The sequence below is a fragment of the Microchirus variegatus genome (assembly GCF_963457635.1).
Source record: "Microchirus variegatus genome assembly, chromosome: 18".
In the NCBI taxonomy this organism is placed as follows: Eukaryota; Metazoa; Chordata; class Actinopteri; order Pleuronectiformes; family Soleidae; genus Microchirus; species Microchirus variegatus.
In genome coordinates, this window is record NC_139819.1 from 11,688,181 (window position 1) to 11,713,982 (window position 25,802).

Here is a 25,802-nt window from a genome sequence, read left to right on the forward strand (position 1 = left end):
GTCATGTGCACTACTGAGAAAAACAGTAACACAGAAAAACCTGGCCACATTCTGACGACGCAGCACACCTGCAGCACTGCTGTTGCCTGCTTGCAAGATAAAAATCATAAAAATAGAAAGGTACATCAGAAATCAGGAATTAAAATATGATAAAGTGTTAAATGCAAATTGAACTAGCTTCAACCCCTTTAACTGATTTCAACAATGGATCATTTGGTGAAATCCTGCAGCCACTCATGGAGAAGTCCTTGAACTCAAAATCATGAGCACTCTGTGTAGACACACCTTAAAAAGAAAGAGTTCAACATATTTGGAAACGATGCCCTGTCTTGGTGACAGTTAGATAAGCACCCCCTCATGACTTTGCACCATATCGGAAGTGGCGACTGTAACTAAGTTAAGTGTGGTTTGAAATAAAGACGGTGAATATGAGCACGTGTGTCTTACCTTTGGAGGATCATAAAGCTCCAACTGGTACCGCTCCCCTCCGCCTCTTCCGCCGCCACCTCCTCCTTGAGCATCCCTGATTCTCCTGACCAGCAGACGGCAACGTTGCCATCGGGGCTGAGAGTCTGAGATGGTGTCATCTACCAGTAAGTACCTCAGATGGCCCTCTTTACAGCAGCCGCTCACCTCTGACCTCCGCTGCCTCATGCTCCGGTTGTGTAACCAACGTAAACGATCGAGGAAGTGAGAGGCTACTCCAGCCATGGACCAGTGGGAAGTGCCGGCTGGAGGGACTTCAGAGATCAAACAAGAGGAAGAGTGGGAAGAAGAGGAGGATGATGACACGCTCTCATTTGGGGAGTGAATCCCACCCATTCTCTCTCCATTATTTGGGGGATTATTGTTGTTGCTGGGGTTTGGATTGCTAGAGGTCAGGTCCTGGGTTGACGGCGGACTGGGAAGCGGCCGTTTCTTGAAAAGCCTTCTTACGGTCTGTTGAATCTGACTGACCGAGAAGTGCGTGATTTCAGCATGTCCAGGGTTGGAGACTAAGGAGTCAGACGAGTACCGTTCAGAGACCTGATGATGACTGGTGCCAGAGATCTCCTCATTGCCATTGCCATGCATTAGCAGTGACCCACTGCCAACACTACGAGTCGACCCTCTGAGCACCACGGGGTTCCCCAACAAGGAGGTCCCCGCAGCACATTGCAGTGGCTGCTCCTGTTCCCGGCTTACCACCACTGGCTCCACTTTTGGGGGCACCAAAGTGGATAGAGCAGCTCCTCCACTCTGACGGCCCGCTTCCCGATAGTCTTGCACCTCAGACAAAGATGTAATCCGTGAACAACCGGTCACAGGCTGTGATGGAAGGGGACGGGCCACTGAAGATGTGGAGGAAGCACTACCTGTAGAGGTAGAGCATCTGCTATGGCTGAGCGTCGTGCCATCTTTGTCAACCTCACAGCAGAAGTGCTTCTGGAAGAGGTCGGTGAACTGCTTGGAAAAGGTCTCTGGTGGGAGCACGTCATGTTGTGGCCACTCTCTGGCAAAGCTCCGGTAGTGTCCGGCCAGCTGTCGGGCTGTGGCGATGGCATGCAGCTCGCAGAACTCCCTCCAGCCTCTCGGGGGCGCTGGAATGCCGGGGCCTTCTCCTGCTGTTGTGGTGGTGTTGGCTGGATGGATAGTGTTACCATTCATTGCAGTAACCAGACCGGCTGAGAATCACTGCAGAGATAGATAAGATTGAAGGGACAAAAAAAAGAAAAAGAAGGTTAGCGAGGAAGTTTGGGGTAAAAGGGTGAGTCAATTTGAAGGATGGAGAAAGTAGGATGATTGGAGGAGGAGAGGAGAGATAATGTGGAAGTAGAAGAATAAAGATGGAGCTGGGAAAACAGACAGCATTTCAATTTGAAAGTCTGAAAGGGTTCAATCATTCAGAAAGAATAGACAAAAATCAGATTACATGGGCCTGCAAAGAATCTCAAAATCAACCAGTCAGAGTATATATTAATAGATAAGGAAGCCCCAGTTAAATAAATAAAAACAGTAAAGCAAAATGCAGTAGCATAGGAAGCAGGTAGGAAATCACAAAATGAAGACAGTTGGGTAGAGTCAGAATCAAATGAAATTAATGAAAACAAAAGGCAGTCATTCAGGCAGACGCTGAATGAGATCCTGAATGAGGAAGTACAACTGGAAATTTCTCAGTCAACCACACTTCCTGCTGAGCCATCTGTGTGTTGGTGTGTTTACATGTGACTTGTTTCAATGTTCCTTCTGCTTTAAAAACAACAACAACATAAAAAAAAACGGTGAAGACTTCATTATGTCAGTGTCATTACAGGGGCCCTCTCCCCTGCTCAGTCAACCAAATAGTTTCCTATTATTAGTGTTTTTAAAAGATAGAAATTCATAGAATTCATATTGTAGCTATAATTTTTTTGGACTATGGTCAATTTTCGCATTTATCTACCCATTTAGAATTGGTGTTGTTGGTGAGATCACTGTGTTGCCTGTACCTGCTGTACCAATTATTTTTCTTAGGTTTCTTTTCTTGACACAATCTTTTACTGGTCCTTATAATGTATTTGCTTAATCTCATTGTGCCTAATGTGTAATATATATGTAATATTCATCCCAAATTATTTACAAGATTGTGCCCATCACTGTGGAGGACTTTGTAGTTGCATTTGTCAGTGTGGTAACTGGCAGTAAGGTCATTACTACTTGAGATGAATTGACCCTGCACACAATGAGCTGGTGGTAAGTGGTCCATCGTGGAACACTTACTAATGCAATAAGTAATGCAACAATTACTTAAGCAATGCATTCTGGTTACTTTCTTTGTAAGACTGTTCTCACTGGCCACAGAGATGCATCATCATCGGTAGTCTAGCACTTCTCCATGGCGCTACTTTTGTAATTAAATAGAAATGAATGAGCGGTTTCAGAGCTAACCACATGGGTCAACGTAAAAGAGGAAACATGATGCATTCATAGATTTTCATTATGAGCCCAACTCAGGTCTTCATCTTCTTTGCGACCTTTTGTTTTTCTCCATATTTACACTGCCGACCCACCAGCACAGTCAACCCGGTATTACAGCAGATTAGTAGAAGGAAGGACACATCATTGAAAGAACCGCAACAGGCCTTAGCTGATGCAACAATGGAGGTTCTGGGGTTATGCATACAGCCCATGCAGCACCCATACAACCATACAGTGTTGTATAATGAGCAGCAGAGTGGTTAGATCTCCACACATTTACATGTATGTTGTGTGTCATGTATTGTGTTTTGCTACACAAACAACTTTTACACATGCCTCTCTATGAGATTTACGGATACACATTGACTAATTATATACTATAGAATTAAAGGACTCAAGAGTACATTTGTTGAACATGACAACAAAAGGTTGACTACTTAAGGAGAAACCACTGAGGTCTACAAAACAGAGATGTTTTCAAACATACGCACATGCCTAATACAACTACTACACGCTGCTGTCCACATGCTTCCCATAAAACACTTACGCTACAGTCGTATCAACGCCGGTCTATCGTTCACAAACTACAACATGTGCCTGCAATACATACCATTTACCTCCAGTGCAGACGAGAAGGTTCTCTTCTAAATACAGGAAGTAAGAGAGTGTGTGTGAGTGTACGTACATGTGTGCGCATACAGGGGTGTGTGGGTTGCTGTGGGGGGAGTCAGTCTGTGGTACAACAGATCACAGAAAACCACAAGAAATGGGGTGTGGGGGTGGGGGGCTTGCTGTGGTTGAGCCAAACGTGGAGCAACATGCCTCGTTATCGGTCAGTTAAGATCTCCCTTCCTCTCTGTGTCCAAAGCCAACACGCTCACAGAGAAGAAAAGGTGTAAATACTCGAGACTGTGTCACGCATCGAGGTGTCATTTTTATTTTATTTTTTAATTGGTATCATAAAACATACCAGGGGACACGTACGTCAATGAAGGAGCCAAAACTTGGCATCGCGAAATCTTGCGTCACTAAAGTTCCTGGATGTGTCCTGTCACAACAACTCATTCCCTTCCTGTACTTTGCAGAGCATGCTCAGTGCCTGCCCCCTTGCGCCCCCGCAGCTGGCCCCCCCCAGAAGTCTGTTTCTATCTCCCTGGCCAGCCCAGGGATGACTCAGCAATGACTGACTACAGAACGCACACACACACGCACACGCACACACACACACACACACACACACACACACACACACACACACCCACACACACACACAGACACACACACAGACATACACACACTTCCTCTTGATGTATCTCTCTGGGGGCTTGGTCATCTCTGTTCCCATGGTTTTGTCCCTCTTTTCATCCTCTCTGACCTAATACGAGGATCTCCAGATGTGTTTGGTGACACACTTCCTTTACTTTTTACCCTGACTGAAGACCTAACACAGACTTGACTGAGGTTGACACACAGTTTGGTGTCTCTTCTTTCTCTCACCTTAACGCTACTGTTTTGTTACACATCGTTCTGCGGGGAATGGAAAACAGTCCTGTACAATGGAGTCAAAGCTCCGGCATTCGCTTCTTTCTTCCTCACTTGCTCATCACTCCCGCCTCCTCCTCGTTCTTTTACAAAGCCTTCATTCTCCACTGACACCCACCCCCACCCCCCCCGATACACACACACAAGTTAGACCAAACAAACGCAGCTGGTTTGTCTCACCTATGAATGTAACGCGACTACTGCTGCAGCTGGACCCGTGTTTAAATCAGTCCCTGAGTCAGCCACATCATTGCAACGCTCCTGTCAAGGCAGGTGCTGGAAAAAAAATAATCTGCCAGGACAGCAAGTTTTCACCTACTGACATTGAGAGAAATATAGCTCAGTCTCTGCATCTGACAAAGGTGTTAGGGTTATATATTCTGCAAAAACTTCAGAGCCCATGACCAGATTCGTACTCTAACACGAATGCAACACAACATGAAAGTTCAGAGATAATATTGAAATTCAGTTACACTTTAGATTAGGGAACACATATTCACCACCCTCTTAGAAATAAGGGTTCCAAAAGGGTCCTTCTGCAAGGGCTGAGGTTCTACCTGGAACCATTTTCAAGGGTTCTTGGTAACACTAATGGTTCTAGTAAGAACCATTTTGATCAAAAGAACCCTTTAAAACCCCTTTCCTGAATAAAGGGTTTTAAAAAGGTTCTTGGTGGAACCCTCCAAATGGGAGGGTCAAGGGTAGAACCTTTTTATAAAGGTTCCACCTAGAGCCAAAAAGGGTTCTCCTATGAGGACAAGCCGAAGAACCTTATATTGTTCTACTTAGCACTTTTATTTCTAAGAATGCATGAACTAGGTGCTTACTAACATATATAAGTAGCATACTAGCCCTTTATTAGTAATCATTAAGCACGTATTAACACCTTATTCTACATAATCTATAACTATTACGACATGAATTAAGATTTTTCCTACATAAGGGGTTAATACATGCTTAATATTTACTAATAAAGGGCTAGTATGATACATGTTAGTAAGCACCTAGTTAATGGTGAATATGTGTTCCCATATGTGTTCCCTAATCTACAGTGATATAGATTTTCCTTCCAGCACAAACAATAATGTTTGTGACTAAATTTTAGGTAAATGGCCAAAAATGTACTGGACAGTCACTAGGCAGCCTGCAAAACCTCCAATGACCACCAGTGGGCCTTGGAGCAGACACTATAGGAAGCAGTAACAAACAGTAAAGAACTATCAGTGTTGCCGCTGGAAGCCTTGTTGCAGGGAGGTCCTATTTATATCTGAACAGCCTGGTATCAGCTCTCACACACCATTACATGGTGTCCCCGTTTGAAAAAAGCTTGTGTTTTATTCAACATAGGCACACACACACGCAAACACACAATGAGACACACAGTGAGAATAGCCTGAACTTTCAGGTCATGTAGTCATAACACGTGAAAACAATGGGTAAAGAGAAAGAAAGAAATTATAGAAGAAAATGATTAGTTAAATCTTTAGCGAAATCACCTGTACGTCATTTATACAGACTTTTATAATATTTTATTAATTGCTTTTCACATCAGCATTGTCACCAATACCAGAGGAAACATATTTAACACACATAGCCAGGACTCTCTTTTCTTGTGGATTATTTTCTCGATTAATCGAATACGTGTTTTACGCTGACGCGGACACAAACTAACTTCACTCCACGGTTACAGCGAAAAAGTTGGGTTCCGTTTTTTTGTTCCATCACAAAGGACAGATGTGCGTGAGCAACTTGTCAGGAAACATTTGCACATGTACTCCTCCGTGTTGGTCATTACTATAGAAACAGGATGTTCTCCTAATCAACATACGCATAATACAGTATAAAATGTAATTTAGAGCAAGCCACATCCTTCTGACCTTTATATAGCCCTGGCCTTATTACTGAGATCAGCCGGATCCAATCTACTGCTTAGTTACGACTCAATTAGTCTACATGGCATCAAGGCTCTTGGAGACATCAAACATTCCAGTATTTCCCATAAAATCTGGAGTGGAAAAAGTAAATGAATGAATGAAATAAATAAATGTGGAAACATATGCATCACATGGTCTGGGATGAAAAGCAGATTTTGTTACCAGCTTTTTTTTTTTTTTTTTAATTCTCTGAATTAGACTGAAACGTCTAAGTGTGAGATACATTTACAAACCAGGGAGAGAGTTACTGCGAGGTGTGTTGGGAGGGGTGGCACAAAGGAACAGGAGGAGGAGGAGGAGGAGGACAGAAGAAAAGATAGATGAGGGGGGTGGGATAATGAGAGGGCAGGCAGGGAACGAAGGAAAAAGAGGAAGAGAAAGGCAAGAGATGAAGGAGGGTGCAGGGATTGTGGGTGAAGGTCCAGGTGGCAGAAGAACAGAGAGCAAAGAATTTCTACTCTGCCTGGGCAGTGATCACAGAAGCAGGAAACCCTGCCCGGGAAGGCAACGACCTATATATATATGTGTGTATATATATATATGTACATACACCAGTGCACCCTTACATCAAAGGTGGAAAGACAATATTTAACTCGAGTACAAGAGCAATAACTTAAAATAATGTATGACGTGTGCGTTTGAGCTGAAAGCTTCTGGTTTTATACGCTGCATCCTTCAGGGAGCATTTTTGTGTATACATCAGCAGTGCCGTAATGGCTGGAGGCAAACTGCTGCACAGCCGGGTTTTCTGAGCGGTAGAATTCACTTCTGAAACTATCCTCGGGCACCTCTTTATTTACTTTTACTGATAGTCCAACCTGTTTGCAGCTGTCCTCACTTTACGGGTGTGATGTTGCCGTTGTCCCCCCCCCCCATCTGTCTGTAACATGAAACTGATCACTTCCTGTCACCAGGCGACACAAGCTCCAAACACTGCTGTACTTGAGAAACAAAGACAGAGTCCTGTGGAGCTGAGAGACTCAATCGTGTGACAATGATTTAAATATAACGGAAATGCGCTCATAAGTTACTCAATACCGCTTTAAAATGGATAGATTAAGATTTTCAGAAGTTCAGGTGCATTGAACGAATGTGGTAAAGTTTGCCAAAGTTTACTTCACATAAACAGGACTTTCTAGGACTACATTGCAAACTAAATATTTCAAGTATTTTCATTAATACTATGTCTTCATTGGACGGGGACACATAAAACAAACCAGAAAATGCAGGGAAAGCACGACAGGAACTTAATCTTCTTCCTCATTCTCTTTTTTCGGATAATAAAGGTTCAAAGGAGTAGTTTTACACTTTGGAAAACAAAAACAAAATCTTACTAACTTACTTTTGAGTTGTGACTCAGCTTTTTTGTTACCTGCTCAATTTATCATTTAAAAAAACATCTTTAACTTCCCAAAAACTAAAAATGAAGTACACCGTTTTGTGTCAAGTCAGAGATTTCAAATTTACTACCGCGTATGACGAAGAAAACCATTAAATCCTAACGTGTGAATAGTTGGAAACCCGTTACATCCGTTGCTAATTAGTTGCAAATGAATATCCGACTGATTGACTAACTAAATAATTAACTAAGTTACAGCAGTACATAATACTCGCCTTAAAGAGGCAACAGACACTTATTACTTTTCTTTTAGAGCTGATATTTTGTGTTGTGTCATAATAATGTGTGAAAAACAGCTGATACAAGGTTGTAGATATTGTTATTGTTGTTTTGGTATTAAATTCAGTCGTGATTTTTCCATGAAAACTCTCTTGTCTTGGTGGTGAAGCGAAAATAACTTAATTCCAATAATTTAATTCCACATATTACTGGAGTCTCTGAGTAGGATTCAACACCATATCCCTGTACACTTCAAACCCTGCAATACTTGAAGACAGAAACCACATTTGCAAAAACAGAGCAATGTGGTTTATGCACTGCAACGTGACAAGGATTTTCCCGAACTTTACGTCAGGGGGAAACCAAACAACCACTGACTGCGTAAACGCAATGGCACACCACGGGACTCAGCCGTCCACTTAAAAGTGAAAGAAGCCATGTAGATTAACCTGGAAAAAAAAACTGTTACGCAACAGAGGAGATGGTTTAAAAACGCCAACTCTAACACATGAGAAAGAGTTTAGGATAGAATCCACAAATATTTCGTATCATTTTGGGTTTGAAACACCACACGGAACTGCCATTTTGGGAGCCCTCAAATGCTAGTTTGGAAACGTGGTTCCCAGAAGGGGGAAAAAAAATCTCAAAACACCACACTCTGCTCTTTCATGTATACAACCAATATGCAACACTGGGAGAACGATGACATCATAGCCCAACCTCTCTCTTGCTCTTGCATTCACTGTCACAAGTGTAGTTATTGTCATCTTCTTCTTGTGTTGTGAGTTTGCTTTTACATTTTTTTTAATAGTATAGTAGTCCCCCTGGCATTGTTCATTTTGTCTCCATTTAGGTGATTGGATCCATTGTATTGTGTACTTGTTTAGTTTATACACAGCTCAAGCTTTATGCACATACTCAACACCATTTTTGGTGGATTCTGTGGCAGTGTTGTGTAGGGAATGTTCTGTTTCCATGTGGATCAGGCTCAAATACCCAAAGGTTTTCTCCACCATCCCTCTGGGATGATATATGACATGTCTTCTACTTAACTCAAGCAAGTCCAGATCTTCCGCTACTACCACCTACTAAAGATGACACTGACCCCCAGATGACTAGTCCGACAGGTCCTTTATGTCACTGTCTAGAACAAGTAAATAATCGGATGAGCCAAAATAAAGTCAAAGTCCATAGCCTTGGTGTGCTGATAAGACTTCAGCAGTCATATCAAATAATCAATAACCAAAACAACCTTCAATCAGCTTAGAAATGCATCCCGAGTGAAGGATTTTATGTCCCAAACAGACCATGAGAAGCTCATCCGTGCTGTCATCTCCAGTAGGCTTGACTAACGATCTTCTAACCCGACTCCCCAAAACATCATCAAACAGCTGCAGCTTGAGCTTTGACCCAAAAAACAAAAAAGATCAGAGCACATTACTCCAGTTCTAACGTCTTCAATCTGGCGCCCAGTCAACTATAAAATAAACTTTCAAAGTTCTGCTGCTGGTCTATGAATCACTAAATGGTTTAGATCCAGAATACATTAATGACATATTAAAACAATATAAACCAAGTTGGGGCCTCTAGCATCTACTGACTCAGGTCAGATAGTCGAGCCCAGAGTTGAAGCTGTGTTTAGCTGCACGCAACTGGACCAATAAAACCAAAATCAGCACCAAATGTGAAGTCGTGTTGAAAACATTTATATCCTCGTATTCTAATGATTGAAGCATTTTCATTTTTTATATTTCACTTGCACTGTAGATTTATTTAATAATTTTAAAGTAAATTATTGTTTTACGCTACATTATCACATTTTATGCTCTTTTTTTCTGTACTTTTCTGGACTAAAATTGTGTGTTTTAATGTATCCAATTATTTTTTTTTGTTATAGTAATGCACATTGAGTTGCCCCCGTGTATGAAATGCACCATACAAATACAGCTTGTGACTCCACTGCTAACCCAAAACCCCAGTTAACCTGACCTGACACTGTCACCTTTTTTCTATCTCTTTCCCTTCATGTTCTACAAATCATGACAAACTGGCATAACCTGGCAACAGCTGCATGAAGCGACAAGTGTGTTTAAATTTTTTTTATTTTTTTTTATTTGCTGCTTTACTGATCAGCTGCATGAAAAAACATCTGCAGTAGCAGGGATATGTTTGACCCGAGCCTCGGTGTTCCTGTTTGTGTGAAGTGAGATGTGAAGGAGCTTTGATGATAAACAGAGCAGAAAGCAAGGCGCACATGGCTTACATAATTCAAGAACATATTGTAAAGGAGGAAGTGAGGCTGAAATATGAGATAAACTCAGCTTTAACTTCCCACAGACTGAAGAAAGCATCAGCTGATCCGGTCGGGTACACAAACATCCACCATCGGTGAAGATTTAAATGTTTGTGCTGGACGTTTGGAAATGTTTATTCTCGTTAAGCCTCTTCAGAAAGCTTCACATTTTTGCTTAATCGGGAGAATCAGCAATAAGTATTTAGTATTTTATTTAAAAATAATTATAAATATATATATATATATATATATATACCCACACAACACAAAAAGGCTACAGGGACGAAACAACATTTAATCCTCCATGTTTGACATTTAGCAACTGCAGCTCTTATTTAGAAAATGTTTGGCTAATTAAAAAAAGGAACAGCTCGGGGTTCAACTTTTTTTTTTTTAATCTGTGACATTACATTTGCGCTTTTTGCTAAACAACATACTATAGAGTGCATAATGTGGGGTATTTGTTTCAGTTGGAGTAATCTCCAGCTCAGCCCTTCATTCCCACAACAATGCAGGCTCCAGCACAACACAATGCTGCTATTATTAAGACACAAGTAAAGCCCTGCCGCTTTCTGGTCATTTCCTGTTGTCTGGGAACAGAGAGGTGGGCAGGTTGGGAAAGTGGAAAAACCTAAAAGGCTGACGATATAGCAGGGGATTAGTGGATTATTGGCTATAATAAGACACAAAATCCTGCGGAAACCATCCTGTTCATCTAGCAAGTCCAGATAACCTGGTAAAATTCCCACTAACAAGTAACCTTCCAGCTGTCGGGCATCCTGCCAACAACTTACACAGAACCTCTTCTGCACAGTCTGTTGTCTGTCATTATCCTGCAAAGACAAATCCTAGCATGTCACGAAATCCTAAAACACAGGTCTAGGAGAAGCGTAATGACAGACACAAACAACTGAAGGAGAAGTTTTGTCTGTGGCTGCGTGGACGTGATGTGTGAGCAGTGGAAACTAAGAGGGAATGAGGTCAGGCGTGAATAGTCGAAGTAAGAAAATAGAGCTAAAGTATGATATAAATTGGTTATATATGCTTAAAAAAAGATGACTAGAGAATTGTAACCTGGATTAATATACGGTATGATGGATGAATCCTTGGTTTATAAAACGGTGAAAGAAAGATAGTTATTATTGTCATTAATATTCATATGTTCTTATTTCTTATCTGTGAATCTATCGGTACTGCCATTGCACAGCTGCACTGCAAGTTCAACACTGTGTTCACTGTTTCTCTGCACACACACACACACAGACACATGCACGCACACATATATTAAGGCAAAAATAAACAGTGACTCCATTAATTCACACATTCAACAGCGAAATGTAACAGTCTGGCAGAATTCAGCAGACATCTGTGTCTGAAACTACGCGAGCACTTCCAGAATGAGTCACGCTCACTTGTGATGTGTTTCGGGTTTATTGTGATTTGTAGGACGCATGATAGTATTTAAGATGTGTGATATTGTATATTATGAGTGTGTGTGAGTGTGAGTGTGTGTAATCATTTGTAAGGTCGCCTGGGTTGGGTTAGGGGGTTGGGGGTTGGTGGTGGCGGGCAGTGAAAGATAATTGAATCCTTCAGTAACTGTGATTGGCTGTGAATCATTCGCAGGCATCTGACTTCCTGGAAGGCTAATTCAGGAGTTATAACATTTTCCACATTGGGACTCATCAGGAGCCAAGAGAGTTTCAGTGTTTAGCACTTACACAACAACACTTTCTGACCCACCAGCATCACCCAAGTCTGCCCTAGGTTCTGTTTGTTTGTTTGTGTGTGTTTGTGTGGGAAACTATCTGCTTCTGCAAGAAAATGAACTTATGTGACTCGATACAAATTGAGTGTTTTGCGTGACAACGTGTTCCTGCTTTCACTTCACCTCTGACGTGACTCGTGTTTCAGCTTAACACGATTTGAGGAACAAAGTCATCCAAACCTTGTGTGTGTGTGTGCATGCTTGTACTTTCAGACAAGAACACTGATCTTGTCAGAACCAGTAGTTAAATTAAATTAATGGAAGTCAATGCAGTCCTTAAAATAATAGCTGTGCAAAAACCTGTGCGTGTGTCTCACTTACGCCGGATTTCCACCGCTTGCATTGCATCTGCGTTGTGTCTGCAGCTCCGACACCGCAACTGATAGGTTTCAATTAAAGTCAATGTGTGTATGTCCACTAACTGCAGAACGTCTGCGTTCTGACTCCGGATTAGCCCTCCGCAGCAGATAGAAAAAGTTCTATTTATGACGGATGCCGGAGCACGCCGCAGCAATTCAGCACAGAGCAGAGCACATCTTGCTTTCGGCGGATCATATTTCCCTAAACTACACCTTGAAAACCCGAGTTGTTTTCCTTCTACTCCTCTGGATGGAAACAAACTGCTGCTGGTGTGCGCGACAGGATGTATACTACATACATCTTGTTACCGTGCGAACATACGTGAATTCAGCCAGATCTTGTAGGTCCATGGACGCACCGCTGCGGACCAGCAACGCACCCGGTCAGGATTGGCCGACGACGGGACACACAGCCGACAGACGCACCGCAAGCAGTGGAAATCCACTGTGGCAAATCCATTCATCCGTTTTCTACCACTTTATCCGCCACACGAGTGTGGCAGGGTGCTGATGCCAATCCCAGCTGGCATAGGGCAAAAGGCAGGGGGACCCCCTGGACAGATCATTAGTGCATCACAAACAACTATCCACTCTAACACCTACTGTCAAGTTAGAGTGTCCAATTACAAACCGGGGTCTTCTTCCTGACGATATTTCTCCAACTGTTTGGCATTCACAATTCATCCAACAGACCAAATACTAGACTCAAAAAAGCAACACATCATCACAATCCAGACAATTAAAGTTAGGTTTGTTACACCTGTCCCAGTCCTCAAGTCTTTAGATTGTACATTCTCCCCATAGATTCCAATCTCTGATTAGTGTCTGAGTGAATCCAGCAGGAGAAACGGCAGAAGATCAGAAGTAAATGAAAAGTGTCCTCACTCTTCCGTGGACAAGCCAAGCTCCACCCTCTCACGTGGACCTTCCACGGATTCTCCCGCTATTGTAAATGCAGCACAACTGGACAACGTCCCACTGTGTTCATCATGTGTCAACGGCAAACTCTGAAGGAACGGCCGTCTCAAATCTCCAGACTTTACCTGGTGTTCATGTCTGAAAACAGCTTCTGTTCCTGGAATCTGACTGTACATCAGAAAAATGCATTCCCACAATACTTTATCCAATCAGGAGCCAAAACTCTGCAAAGAGAAGATCCTCTATGCCCGTGAGGTTAGACTGTCTATATGTATTTATAAGAAGTAGTCTTCCAGTAGAAATAATAATATACTGGATATCCATCAGGGGGCGACTCCAGTGGATGTAAAAAGTTTTTTTGGAATTGCAGTCTATGGGAAAACGATCCTGATTTATAACATTAGTAACAGTTCCCTGAGGTTTTCATGGTCTCAATCGTTAGTTTCAACTGTTAATCAATGAAACATGATGTAAATATTGTAAATTATGTTCATCAAAGCGTCAAAAGAAGAGTCCAGATTCCCATGACTGGTTGCCACAGCCACTTGCTTAAATCAGCAACAAAAAGGAAGTTAGCCAAAAGTTAACATGACGGCAGCTTTAATCTGTTATAATGATAGATAATTTCCATGTAGTTTCCTTGAATATTCCAGTTCGGCGACTGACTGTCGTAGCTCTACCTGAGGACACACTTCTCATGACTTTTGTCAAGTCGGACTCATAAGACAAATTCTTACATCTCCTGACTTCACAAATCCACACAGGCGCAGATCTATTGAAGTCACTGTAACTCGGTACAGAACACGTCTGTAGCAACATCCCCATGTTCACTATAATCAACATTCTTCCAACAACAAGAGCAAGAGGCACATTTTGGGGGCAAACACATGCAAATATGCACACACTCTCTAATTTTTTTTTTTTTTTGCTGCTTTGGAAAATAACACAGAGGCACGCATGTGTGCCCCTCAAACGCCTGCTCACACAGGGCTCACAACAGTTCTCACATTGTGTTGATGGTGGAACTCCACAGTCTGAGGTTTTTTCTCGGCTCGGCTGTTTGGGTGGCCAAAGTGTCATGCATGTCACGCACATACATCACATATAACTGCTCGATAATGTGTGTTACACAGTAGAGGGTCCCTCATTGTCACCAGAAAGCAAGCTTTTTTTCACCCATTTTTTTTGTCTTCTTCTGTCCTTCTTTTTTAGATCCCTACTCCTTTCTGCCTGCCAAGCCATATCTGATGGCTCCTCTCTTCCTCCCTTTTTTTCCTCTCCTACTCTTGCCTTTTTTTTTTTCTTCCCTCCCCCCCAGAGGGTGGTTGTGGGTCAGACCTCTCTCGTGGTCTCATCAGTGGATTTCTTAGAACCCCTGAGGGAAGCGGAAGAGCTGGCGTCCGATAGCATCTCAGTTAAAAACATGGAACCATGACATTATCTGATGTGTTGCTGATATCTGAGGCTGCAGAATCCTCTTGCTTCCCCCCCCCCTCTCTTAAGTCTTTTATTTCCGTAAAAACACATACATGTACGTTTATTGTGCACGATGTGCATTTTCTGGAAGGATTTGCTCGGTAGTTTCCGAATTCCAAGAAGCAGAAGTCCTTTCTTACAATGAAAAATGTCTCAGACAACCAATCCTGTGTTGCGGCAGATAAAATCCCCAAATAAGTAATCAAGTTATGTTGGGGGGGAAAATTGCATTATAATTATCCTTATCAAGTGTCAGCTCATTTTCTAGGCAGAGCATAATAGTTTCTAGCAGTGAATATGTGATGTAGAAATACTACTAGAGGCCACAAGATTCACATGGCTGCAGTAGAAGATTTATTTATTTATCTATGTTTAGCTTTTGACTGTATTCATGTTTGCGTTGCATGTATACATCCATGTAGGCAGAACTGGAGTTCTCTTGTCAGCGCAAAACAGAAGTGAGGACAGCACCGAAATACTCAAATGTCAGAGCCCAAGAAAGTCTATGGGGAAGTAAAAGCACTTCTGAATTTCATGAGAAACTCTGGCGGGTATATACCAACCAATTATGCATAAGGAACTGCGCCTAACATTACATTACATTCTAGGGATGAGCTATTTCGAATGAATATCTAATTGTGATAATTTTGACAGGAATTTCAATATGAGAATGGTAATCAATAATCTAATTTTCGTTCGAAAAACACATTTAAAAATGATTACTGTGTGATATTTGTGCAGATCTGTGAGAAACAACGATGCTCCCTGCATGCTTTTGTTTTTCTGTCACCTAAAAAAGTCTGGGTGTGATGATGATGATGACAACTGCCTCATCGAAAAAAAAAAAAAAAACCAACTAAGTACACTGTTATCAGCCTGTAAGTACACTCTAAGTACACTTTTTTTTTTTTTTAAAAGGTGGTCAAATGACAACACAATGATAAGACAATCTGTCTGTCACACACACACACAGACACACACACACACACAACAAAATTATTGTTTTGATTTACTGCCAAACATCACTGGGTCATGAAAATGACTGTCTGGTTAGGACAGTTTAGGACCTTACTTATGATCTCCATTAATCTGCATTCTGCGTCTGGTTGCACAGCAGTGCACTTACACACCACAACAACAACAATGAAAGCAGACTATGTCTGTTTTATTAAAAGAACAATATGTCATTTAAAACCCATTTACTTTTGAGTCACAAACGCACAACCACAACATTAGCCAGTCACATGTTCTGTTGTTTGTGGCTGATGTGGACGTGTGTTTATTTAAAAAAACATTTGATTTTCATTTTATCAACTTAAAGATGTGGTACTAACAAAACTTGGTCTTTTCTGGTTTTTATCAATTATATGAGAAGCAAAATGTGTATGGTGACACAAATAAGCAATAATGAGACAATTGCTATATAATAATTGACCACTTCTGACTGTTAAAATGACAAAAAAGCAGCCTAATTAATAATTTGACAAAAAAAATGTTAAACATATCCTATATTTGTACATTCTGTTTGTATGGTGTGCATTTCTAAATAATTCAGGATTCATTAAATTGTATAAAACGTGCAATTAAGGCTATTCTTGTATGACTGGTATATATATATATATATATTTATATTCTTAAATTAAAATTAAAATTGGTCAGAAAGTGCAGGAGGAACTAAGAGAGAAGCCCTTTAAATTCCACACGAGCACATTTTGTATTGGACCCTAAACAAAGCAGAGGAAAACAAAAACAAAGTCAAGTTTGACGGAGGATTTAGGGTTAGTAATTGTGGTCTAATCCCCATGAAACGTGGTGAGAGATGTTAAAAGCACTTTGAAGCAGCAGCAGCAGCAGCAGCAGAGTGTGATGAGAGCTGACAGGAGCTCACTGTGTACTCACGTTCTCCGTTATCTCGGATGGGCACCCTCCGCAGCACGACAACTAACCAACAAGTTGGACTTCGCATAACGGAAATGTGTCGAGAAGCATCTAAAGTAACGCGAACACGACGCCGTCGAGGAGCAAACGGACGCTGGGCATCAGCGGAGGGGCAGCGCGCAGACGGGACCCGCGGCTTTCTCTCTCATTGTCGGTGCGTGCGACGGTTCGTCCGCACACAGGCGAGAAAAAAGAGGAGGAAAGAAAACTTTCAGCCACGAACTTGACGCGGAAAAAAAGTGGCGACTCCTCATTTCCGCTGTCAAAAAAAAGTGCCGCGGTCGCGCCGCGTCAAGCTAGAGGGCATGCGAGGCTGCACTTCCTGCTCTGGTTTTTCAAAATAAGACACCTGTATCAAAACAACCCCGGGTGGTTTGTTTATTGCTCCTCTGTGACTCATTTTGATTTCATGGCAAATGTATTTATATATTACTTGTTTTCATTAGATTTCATTGATATGTGTGTGTCTAATCTAATATATTACCATGTCACTGTTATGTAAACCCAAACACATAAAGGGCTTTGTATTGTACACAAATAACCACTAAGTTATTAGGTCTCATTTTCTTGATATATTAACTGTGTCTATGAAACCTGTCCTTAATCAAACCTGCACCTAATGGCCACTTTATTAGATACAACTGTGCAGTCTAAATAGATTCTGTCCTGAAATACACATGTTATATATAATACATACCATGTTTACTCCATGGCACACTGTCAGGGGGTCAGTGAAATTCACATTCACCCATTGAAATTCTCTTATTCTTTTCTTTCCTTTGTTTGTCTGTTGTGTAACTAATCCAATAATTTACTGTCAAATTTTTCCCAAAGGAAATATATGAGGGGGATCTGGGATATTATGAAGTATTACGAAACATAAATGAATAGACTGAAATACATTTTCAACAATGTCACCAAAACTTATGATTAATTACTGTCCATATCCATATCTGTTGGCGCTTTATAACAGTTTCTTACGGAGTTTCACATCCTGCATTAGTCACGTCGCCTTAAATAATGTCGCAATAGCTCTTTAAAGCTGACTGAAATGCAACAGCGTGTGCGGTTTAAAAAGAGGAATTCTATGAACTCCACATTCAGATGTTGCTTTCAGTGTGACACACGCTGACCCGCGTATTTCTTGTGTTTTCGAGATGTTACCTTAGATTGTATGCTTATGACATTTAAGATAACATCCTCAGACACATTCATGTTCAGCACAAGATGACCTGATACACAGTATATATATATATATATCTTAAGTATACACTCGGAAGTAGCTACAGAACAAGAGCAAGGAACATTACCTAACTGCTGTCATGTATATTACTATAATGCAAGGTTAATAGGAGATATAGTCTAATATTCTCTCAGCATAAAAAAAATACAGTAATTTAATGATTATATTACATTATGGAGCGATAACATGGCATAAAAACAAGTAAAATTAAATCACACAATTCTGCCTGAAAAGTATTAGATAATCTCTAAAGATATAATGGAGTGTTCTCTATATCACAAGGTTGGCTGCACCTTTTTCTAGTTGAGAGGGAATATACACTTGTAAAGCCATAAATCTCAAACTACCAAACTCTCATTACAATAATATCATTCAAATCTGATTTCTGTAGATGGTGTGCCTGCCTTTCGCCCGGTGTCAGCTGGGATTGTCTCCAGCTCCTTGCAACCCTGATGTGGAGGATAAAGAGGTATAGAGAATGAATGATGATGTAATTACTTAACCTTGGACATCCCACGTGTTCACTTTTATTATCTTTAGTGTTTTTTACGCTTCTTGTTGCTGTTTTTTCTTAATAACTTGCTTTAGGTAGTTGCCTATAGCTTAACATCTGAAGATTTCTTTCTTTCTTTTTTTTATTATTTCTTTCTCTATTACTCATATTATGTCTTTATATTTTATATTATTTGTGTTTTATAATTGCCAGACTAAGTGAGGATTACATCAAATGTATCACATGTAAACCACATACTGATGTCCCTGAAGTCAAGGGGCTAAAGACGTCTTAAATTTGTTGCACAGTGACACCTAGTGAAAGACAGACTCAACAGCAAAGATGAATGTGAGGTTCATTTTCTTTAATGCCAGTCCAGGCCCTTCAAAGACTCTACTGTATACTGTATGGAAACTATAGGTTTCATTGAGTGCGTTTACATGCACACAAAAAAAAACGATTATTATCTGGTTTTTGTAGTTATCTGGTTATTCAAGTGCTCATGTTAACGGAATACACTGATTTCATTATCAGTTTATTGCCATTATTGGTTTTTCACAAACCTGTTTAACACACTTAGGTTTCTGTCAATAACCTGATTTCTTAGAGACATGTATACACCTTAAACGGTGTATTCCAGTTACCCGATTATTGCCAGTAATCAGATTTTTAGTGTGCATGTAAACACACTCCTTATTTTAAATAAAGAAATAAATAGATTCATTACATAGCAATCTCAGAGAATGAAATGACAGCCACATATCAATTACATGATAATAAAGTTTATTGAGTTGTTTTACAGCAAATGTTTCATTAACAAAAATATTTTCAGGATAACATGTAAGATTATTATTGATTATCCATATACCACATATTATTATTCATAGTGTTCACTTAAATGCTGACAAATGTGACAGGAATCATAAAAGTTAGTGGAACAAAACAAACTGGTGATTGTGCATTTATGTCTCCCACCTCATTTGGCACAGGATTGCTAATATTGTCACTTAGGAGATCAATTTGACACGTTCACACATTACTTTCAGTGTTATGGTGGGAGCAGACGAACGCTGACTGTAACTACAGTGATACAATTTCTGGAGAGCATAAAAATTGGCAGTAACCCAAGCATGATTTTTGTCAAAACGGATCCTGATGCCAGTTTAAAAAAAATAAAAACAATGAAAATACAAACAACAGTACCATTCTTTTCCCACACTGTCATTTCTGTACAAGCAAACGACAGTGCTGTGCATTGATGCAGACTGAAGGAACTGAGCCATTGTCAAAATGTGATTGCACTGTGATGAGCCTTTGGCAAGAAAGGATGAATAATGGAAGCAGCGTCAAAAAGAGGGAAAAGACGAGCCCCCTATCGCTGCAGTCCTATGATAACGGTTAAAAGTGCAATTACAGGAGTATAAAGACAACAGAAGGCACGTATAAAACAAAAAAGTGAAATGTGATTAAATATAGAATGTCATATGAGCAAAATTTTAAAAAGGTTCATTTTTGCATATTACTGGAGTTAATTTCCAACATGGAATATAAACAAACCACAAGGTTAGATGGTCGCATAGAAAGAGAATACAGTCTCCATGTTTTACTCTTATTCAGTACCATACAGGTTAAAAAAAACAATTATCACAAGAAAAACAAACAGTGATTTGCTTGCATGTCATGAAACTATCAGACACTAATGAAGACGAGTGCTAAGTCGCACACATTCAAGGACTAACAATCAGAGTTTTGAAGAAATACAAGTGTCAAACGAGAATTAAGTGACAAGCACTCTTATGACACAGCCTCATCTTGCTGCTGGCAAACAAGGGCTAAAAATACCGGGATGTGTTGCTCTGAGCGAGGCATCCAGCCCCCACTACAGTCCCCAGTGACTGTGGATGCTCTGACATTAAAAACCACAAGGTCTCTGAGGTGAGATATGCCCCTGTGGGAGTAAGGAGGGGGAAACTGGGCTGCTCCCCCCACCCAAAAAAAAAACAATAATCCCAAGAGAATCCTCCTTTCTCTACAATTTGAAATATTAAAAAGATCCACTTTGAAGTGTGTGTAAAAGTTACAGGAAGCTGAAAATCAAGAATAAAGATGCTAACGGAGCTCAAGCCATTAGAATGTAAAAATATCACCGACTGTTCAAATGTTTTGCTGCGGTTTCTTTTAACTTCATCGTACGTACTGAGTTAAGCACGTTCCTCAAAGCGATTGAACCGTTTCATCTTCACTAGTTTAAACCTGGGTGTCACCAGGGACTTAATTTTCTATCTATCAAGAAGAAGAGTTGTGATCTTAGCAGCCTTTTGCTGTGGTATTTTTCATATAGTTTTCAATTGCTTGTAGGTGTATCTTACAAAAAACTTTATTTTAGATTGCGTTTCAAGAGCTTTGAAGTAAACTGACTCTGAGAAAAGTATGGAAACTTGATCATAACAGAATAACAGTTTAATCAGTTTTATCTAGTGTATGCGATGAAAATTTAAATATAAACAAACGTCCATTACATTCAAACCATCGGGAAATTAGTTCATACAATGGTGAAAAAGTCTTTCAGCTCTATCCTATTCTCTCTGTGTTTCTCAGCATTCACTGCACCCAGGAAATGTTTTTATTTTTTGTCGAGACAACAGAGGTGAAACTAATATTGTGCTGGTAAAGCAAAAACACTTCTGGTCCCTGCCCACCACGTTAGTGCTGCCACTGTATACACTAACGCTCCCTCAGTCAGGTCTGATAGCATTGTTTTTACAGAGCTGTTTTCAGATGAACACAGCATACAATCAACGCTACATCATTAGCCGGCAAATGGCCGTGTAGAAAAAAAGAGAGAGCATAGTTTGTATTTTAATGTATCTAGTGTTATACTGATTGATTCCCCTGTGCCAGACAAGATCTGGAAACAATCTCATATTTGTATACGTCTTTTTCGATTAGTGATAAGACTGCACTCTGAAACCAGGTTTGAGTGTTGCATTTTAAGACGCGCAGAAAGGAATGATGTTAATAAAAATTATGTGAATGATTAATTTCCATTCATTTACTGGCTCTGCAGCCACTCCGTTCGCAAGTCCTCCACCTCTTTTCCATACCAGTCATGGAGTTTGGAGAAGCAGCCGGTGCCAGGGCAGACGGGACTTTCCAGAGATGCTCCTGTTCTCCTTGGCGGCACTGGTGGAGCCCTGGCCCCATCACCTCCATAACCAGTCGCAGGGTCTGCACAGCCATCCCAGGCCACAGAGGAAGCCCCTCCCTCAACTACACCGTTAGTCAGGGCCGTTGGTTGTTTACTCCATGTAACCCCGTTCTCTTTGGAGCACCCAGAGGGAAGCTGCACCTCATCTTGGACGCCCTTTTGAGCAGACACCGACATAGCGGGGGCACTTGATGACGACGATGATGATAAAGAGGATGAAGACGAAGACGTAGAGGATGCTCCGGACCTGGACCGTGCAACGTGGTTTCGTCTGGACACCTTAGGCTTACTCTGCAAACTTCCAACTCCAGCTCCACCACAGCTACCTCCTGCTGCCTCCTGGATCTCTTCCAGCTGCCTCTCCAGCTCCTTCACCACCAGCCTCATGTAGTCGAAGCTGGCCCTAGACAACGCTTTCACCCACGACTCCATGGCTGCTTGGCTGTCAGCAGCCATCTTATACACCCGTGCTTTGGGGCAGTCAAACTTGATGGCAAAGGCAAACTCCTCAGCCGACTCGCACAGCTCCACAGTGCACCCTTCGAGGACGAGGACACCTATGGGTTCTCGGCTGTCACGCTCCTCAAAATAGAAGAGCATGTTTCCTTTCAGAATGAACCAGCGGCGGTGATAAGCTGTGTTGCGCTCACCCTTTTTAAAAAGGAAGCCCGTCTTATCTGGCGGCGAGTCGCAGGTGGCGTAGTGTGCCACGCTGCGTTCATTCAGCTTCATCTTCTCACCTTTTCTTTAACCCCAGACGCTTCTTTATTTACCTGAAGGAAATGAAGAAGGAAAAAGGTCAAACTCTGGTTTCAACAAACACAGTCTCACACAGGGACGCAATATTAGTCTGCTCCTTTCACTTCCAGTAACAGCAGGTTCTGATAATCCTGAGTGCTCTCTATTTTTAGTGGCACTAATCAGGGACTGCTCAAAGAAAAACTGTTCATTCTCAGTGCTTCATCTTGTTCACTTTTAATTTACTGCCATGATTACTTATTCTGACATGACGCATAATTTTAACAACATGATGTGTCTAGTTTAGTTTATTGAGATTATGTATACCTTTAATCTCATGGCGTGATGTATATATTTACTTTACTGACATTATATTTTAGTTAATTGACATATGGCAAACTTGGAATTATACGTTTACTGCTATTATATATACCTTCAATCAACTGACATTATGTACTTCGGTTTGATTATATTATTATATACTATATATTTTTTTAGTTTATTGACATGGTGCAAACCTTTAATTAATGGACATGGTGTATAGGGGTCTCAAACACAAATGACCTGAAAAAAAGACCAACTTTTTGGAAAAAGACATTGAAATAATAATATTTATGGTGACATTTCACATAATTGCAAAATAATAAGGGTTTATTTTAATATGGAACAAGAAATAGTTGACAATAGTATTTATGAAAAACATAAAATATATACAGAAATAACTTGATATTAAGTGGTGGGCGTTGAGTTGAGATTATATACCCGTAATCTACTGATATTATGTATGCTTTGGATTATTGACATGATGCAAGCCATGATGTATAATTTTACCTTTAATGTAGTTTATTCAACCTGCTTCAACCTGCATCTTGGTTTTCCCCAGGGAAAATGATGAGTAAGAGCAGAGCCTGTCCTGCTTTTACTTTCGTTTTATCTCTTATTTTGCTTCAACTTTTCATCATACTAAATGTATAACTACATAGCATTGCCAAAGTAATACGTAGGCAGCCCAGTATGGAACAGTATAGACTGAGTCATTGAAAGGGAATAAATTGTTGGGTTATATATTCTCTGTACTGTCACATGCTCAGCTATAAAACTAAGTCTCAGGCCTCCCTGTGTAAACAACAGCTAATCCGGCTTTAATCTGGTACGAGCAATGAAGACAGAGTAAAATTAAGACAACTTGTTTGGCTTTTTATACACACAATAATTATTTTACTTACGTGTCCATGTTGTGTTCTGTCCTCTCCATCACACCTGGACCTCCAGACTCATTCTGTCTCCATCGTCTCTGTCTTTGTCCTCTCCACTCTTCAGTTTTTACACCCTGACGCTGCTGTCCAACAAGACTGTTGTCCCTCTGAGAGGAAACGACGATAAGAAAAGTCACAGATGAGTTGTTTTTTTCCACTTCTGCGAGCTAATCGTGTGTTACTGACTCAGCGCCGGAGCTGTAGTCACAAGCTTTTGACACATCAGCACTTTGTGTGTGAATGTACTGAATGTCCGTCTATATAAGTCCTGTCATAATAAAACAGTTCCGGTTAAAACACGGACACAAATAAAAGCGACAGACGGTCGGTGGGTGCAGTGCCTGTGTGAGCTAAATGGCCGCGTTTAGCCACTTTGTTGAATACTAATGTGAACACGTTTTAAATGAACACAGACAGCTGTGTACTGACGGTGAGTTAAAAAACACCAGTGTTTACGACACTTAGCGTTACACACCCGGAAGTTACATGTGCTACTACTATTTACCTTCCGACGAGGACGCCTACTACGGTCTGACAGTGTCCCCGTTATCTTTTATTCGTTTGTTTTCACCCTTTACTTCTCCTCCTTCCTCCTTCCTCCTTTTCTTCTTTCTTTTTTCTTTCTTCCACGTCACATGACCAGCAGGGAAAGTGCGCGCATGTTGTGTTACACGCGGCAAGCTCAAATGGGCGGGGCCGTGTGTGTCTTGATCACAGCGTTCATGCTGCAATGTTGACCGGATGAGCGGTAGAATAAAACAAGCGCACCCCGAGCACGGCTACACCTGCATGGATGCACCAAGGTGCCACGGTTACAGATATTTCCCTTTTTATATAGATCTATGTTCACAATTCTGAACAGTTAAAACACTGACTGATAAACAATAAGTCAAAATGTTACTCTAAATCACAATTTACATGAATTTTATTTTTAATTTGTCTTCACAGTTTAAAATAGCTGTTATTAAGTTATTTTAACAGATTGTTTTAGTTGTTTTTAGTGAGACTGTGCCTTGTGTGCAACATTTTTGTGTGTATGATGTGTTTGTCTATCTTTCAAATACATGGTGAAAATGAACTAGGATAATGCTGATTTCCAAGCACCTAAAGGCCTTTTATGCACTTTTCCTTCATATTCTTAATGACCTTTTTAAAAATTATTTTAAGGCTATTTTATATGCTTAGCATTTAGTTCCTTCAAGAGGCAACATCCTGAATACAAATGAGTCTCACTCATCTTATGCAACGTGGAGGAACACTGCAGTCACATGTCAGGAGTTTAAAAAGAAGCCCCAAATGACTCAAACTGAAAAGAGGTAACTTTGTCAGAATGATACACAACCCTCAAACCATCTTCAAAACTGATTCTTTGCACCTAAACAAGACAAATACCTATCACATGCATTGTTTTATGTTCTGTGCCATTCCCCAAAAAAATACAGATAATGCTGAAAACAGTTCATATTTTAATAGTTAATGCTGTATCTTATTTTCAATTCATTGCACTGTAAATACTGAACTGGAGTTTGAGTTTAGAAAATGAAAGGTGCATTATGTAATAAATCTAAAGCAACTGGCCAAAAAAATCCTCCTAATATGTCACAGAGACTCAGTATATGTGTTCATATAACAAACTGAACTCACCACCAACAACAGTACAAAATATTTGCATTAAAAAATATATTTTGCAGACTGCAAATCATGTTTATGTTTTGAAATCATGTTTTGGCAGGTGGCGCCACCTACCGCCGTCTACCAATCATTGCAGTCAGTAGAGTCTCAGCTGTAGAGCAACCACGGGTTGCCAGTTACGTCAGAAAAAGAACGCCAAAAGACCTCTGCATTTTGAATTTGAATGTAGTAACCGTTTTTGGCCACATTCTTACATATGGCACCTTTAAAATTGCATTTGTTGTATCAATATTATTATATATGTGCGCAAACGCACAAAGACATCTCCCCACAATTTGTTCAGCTCTAGTTTACAGTTCTCTCCTATTGTACACAATGTAATGTTGCGGAACGTCACGTATGTAAGTACAACTATAAACTCTGCAAAGAAAATCAGAGCACAGAGGTAA

At 40.6% G+C, this 25,802-nt stretch overlaps 2 protein-coding genes across 2 annotated transcripts in view; both read right to left on the minus strand.

The window, feature by feature from the left end:
* The window catches only part of sh2b3 (SH2B adaptor protein 3), a gene marked incomplete at its 3' end in the record, with an annotated part of 47,219 nt that extends 30,377 nt beyond the window's left edge, over positions 1–16,842 (minus strand). The window contains exons 1-2 of the mRNA XM_083905419.1: positions 16,745–16,842; positions 448–1,674 (exon numbers count right to left, since the gene is read on the minus strand). Coding sequence (XP_083761545.1) covers positions 448–1,647 — 1,200 coding nt within the window. The 5' untranslated portion in view covers positions 1,648–1,674; positions 16,745–16,842. The remainder of the gene's footprint in view (positions 1–447; positions 1,675–16,744) is intronic.
* Positions 16,843–21,565: 4,723 nt separating this feature from the next.
* On the minus strand, positions 21,566–24,266 carry LOC310940347 (sesquipedalian-1-like). Its single transcript, XM_083905296.1, has 3 exons — positions 24,220–24,266; positions 23,692–23,828; positions 21,566–22,500 (listed from the first exon to the last, which is right to left on the minus strand). Exon 3 carries the CDS (start codon positions 22,457–22,459, stop codon positions 21,572–21,574), a length of 888 nt encoding a protein of 295 aa, XP_083761422.1. The 5' UTR covers positions 22,460–22,500; positions 23,692–23,828; positions 24,220–24,266; the 3' UTR covers positions 21,566–21,571.
* Between the last annotated feature and the right edge of the window lie 1,536 nt (positions 24,267–25,802).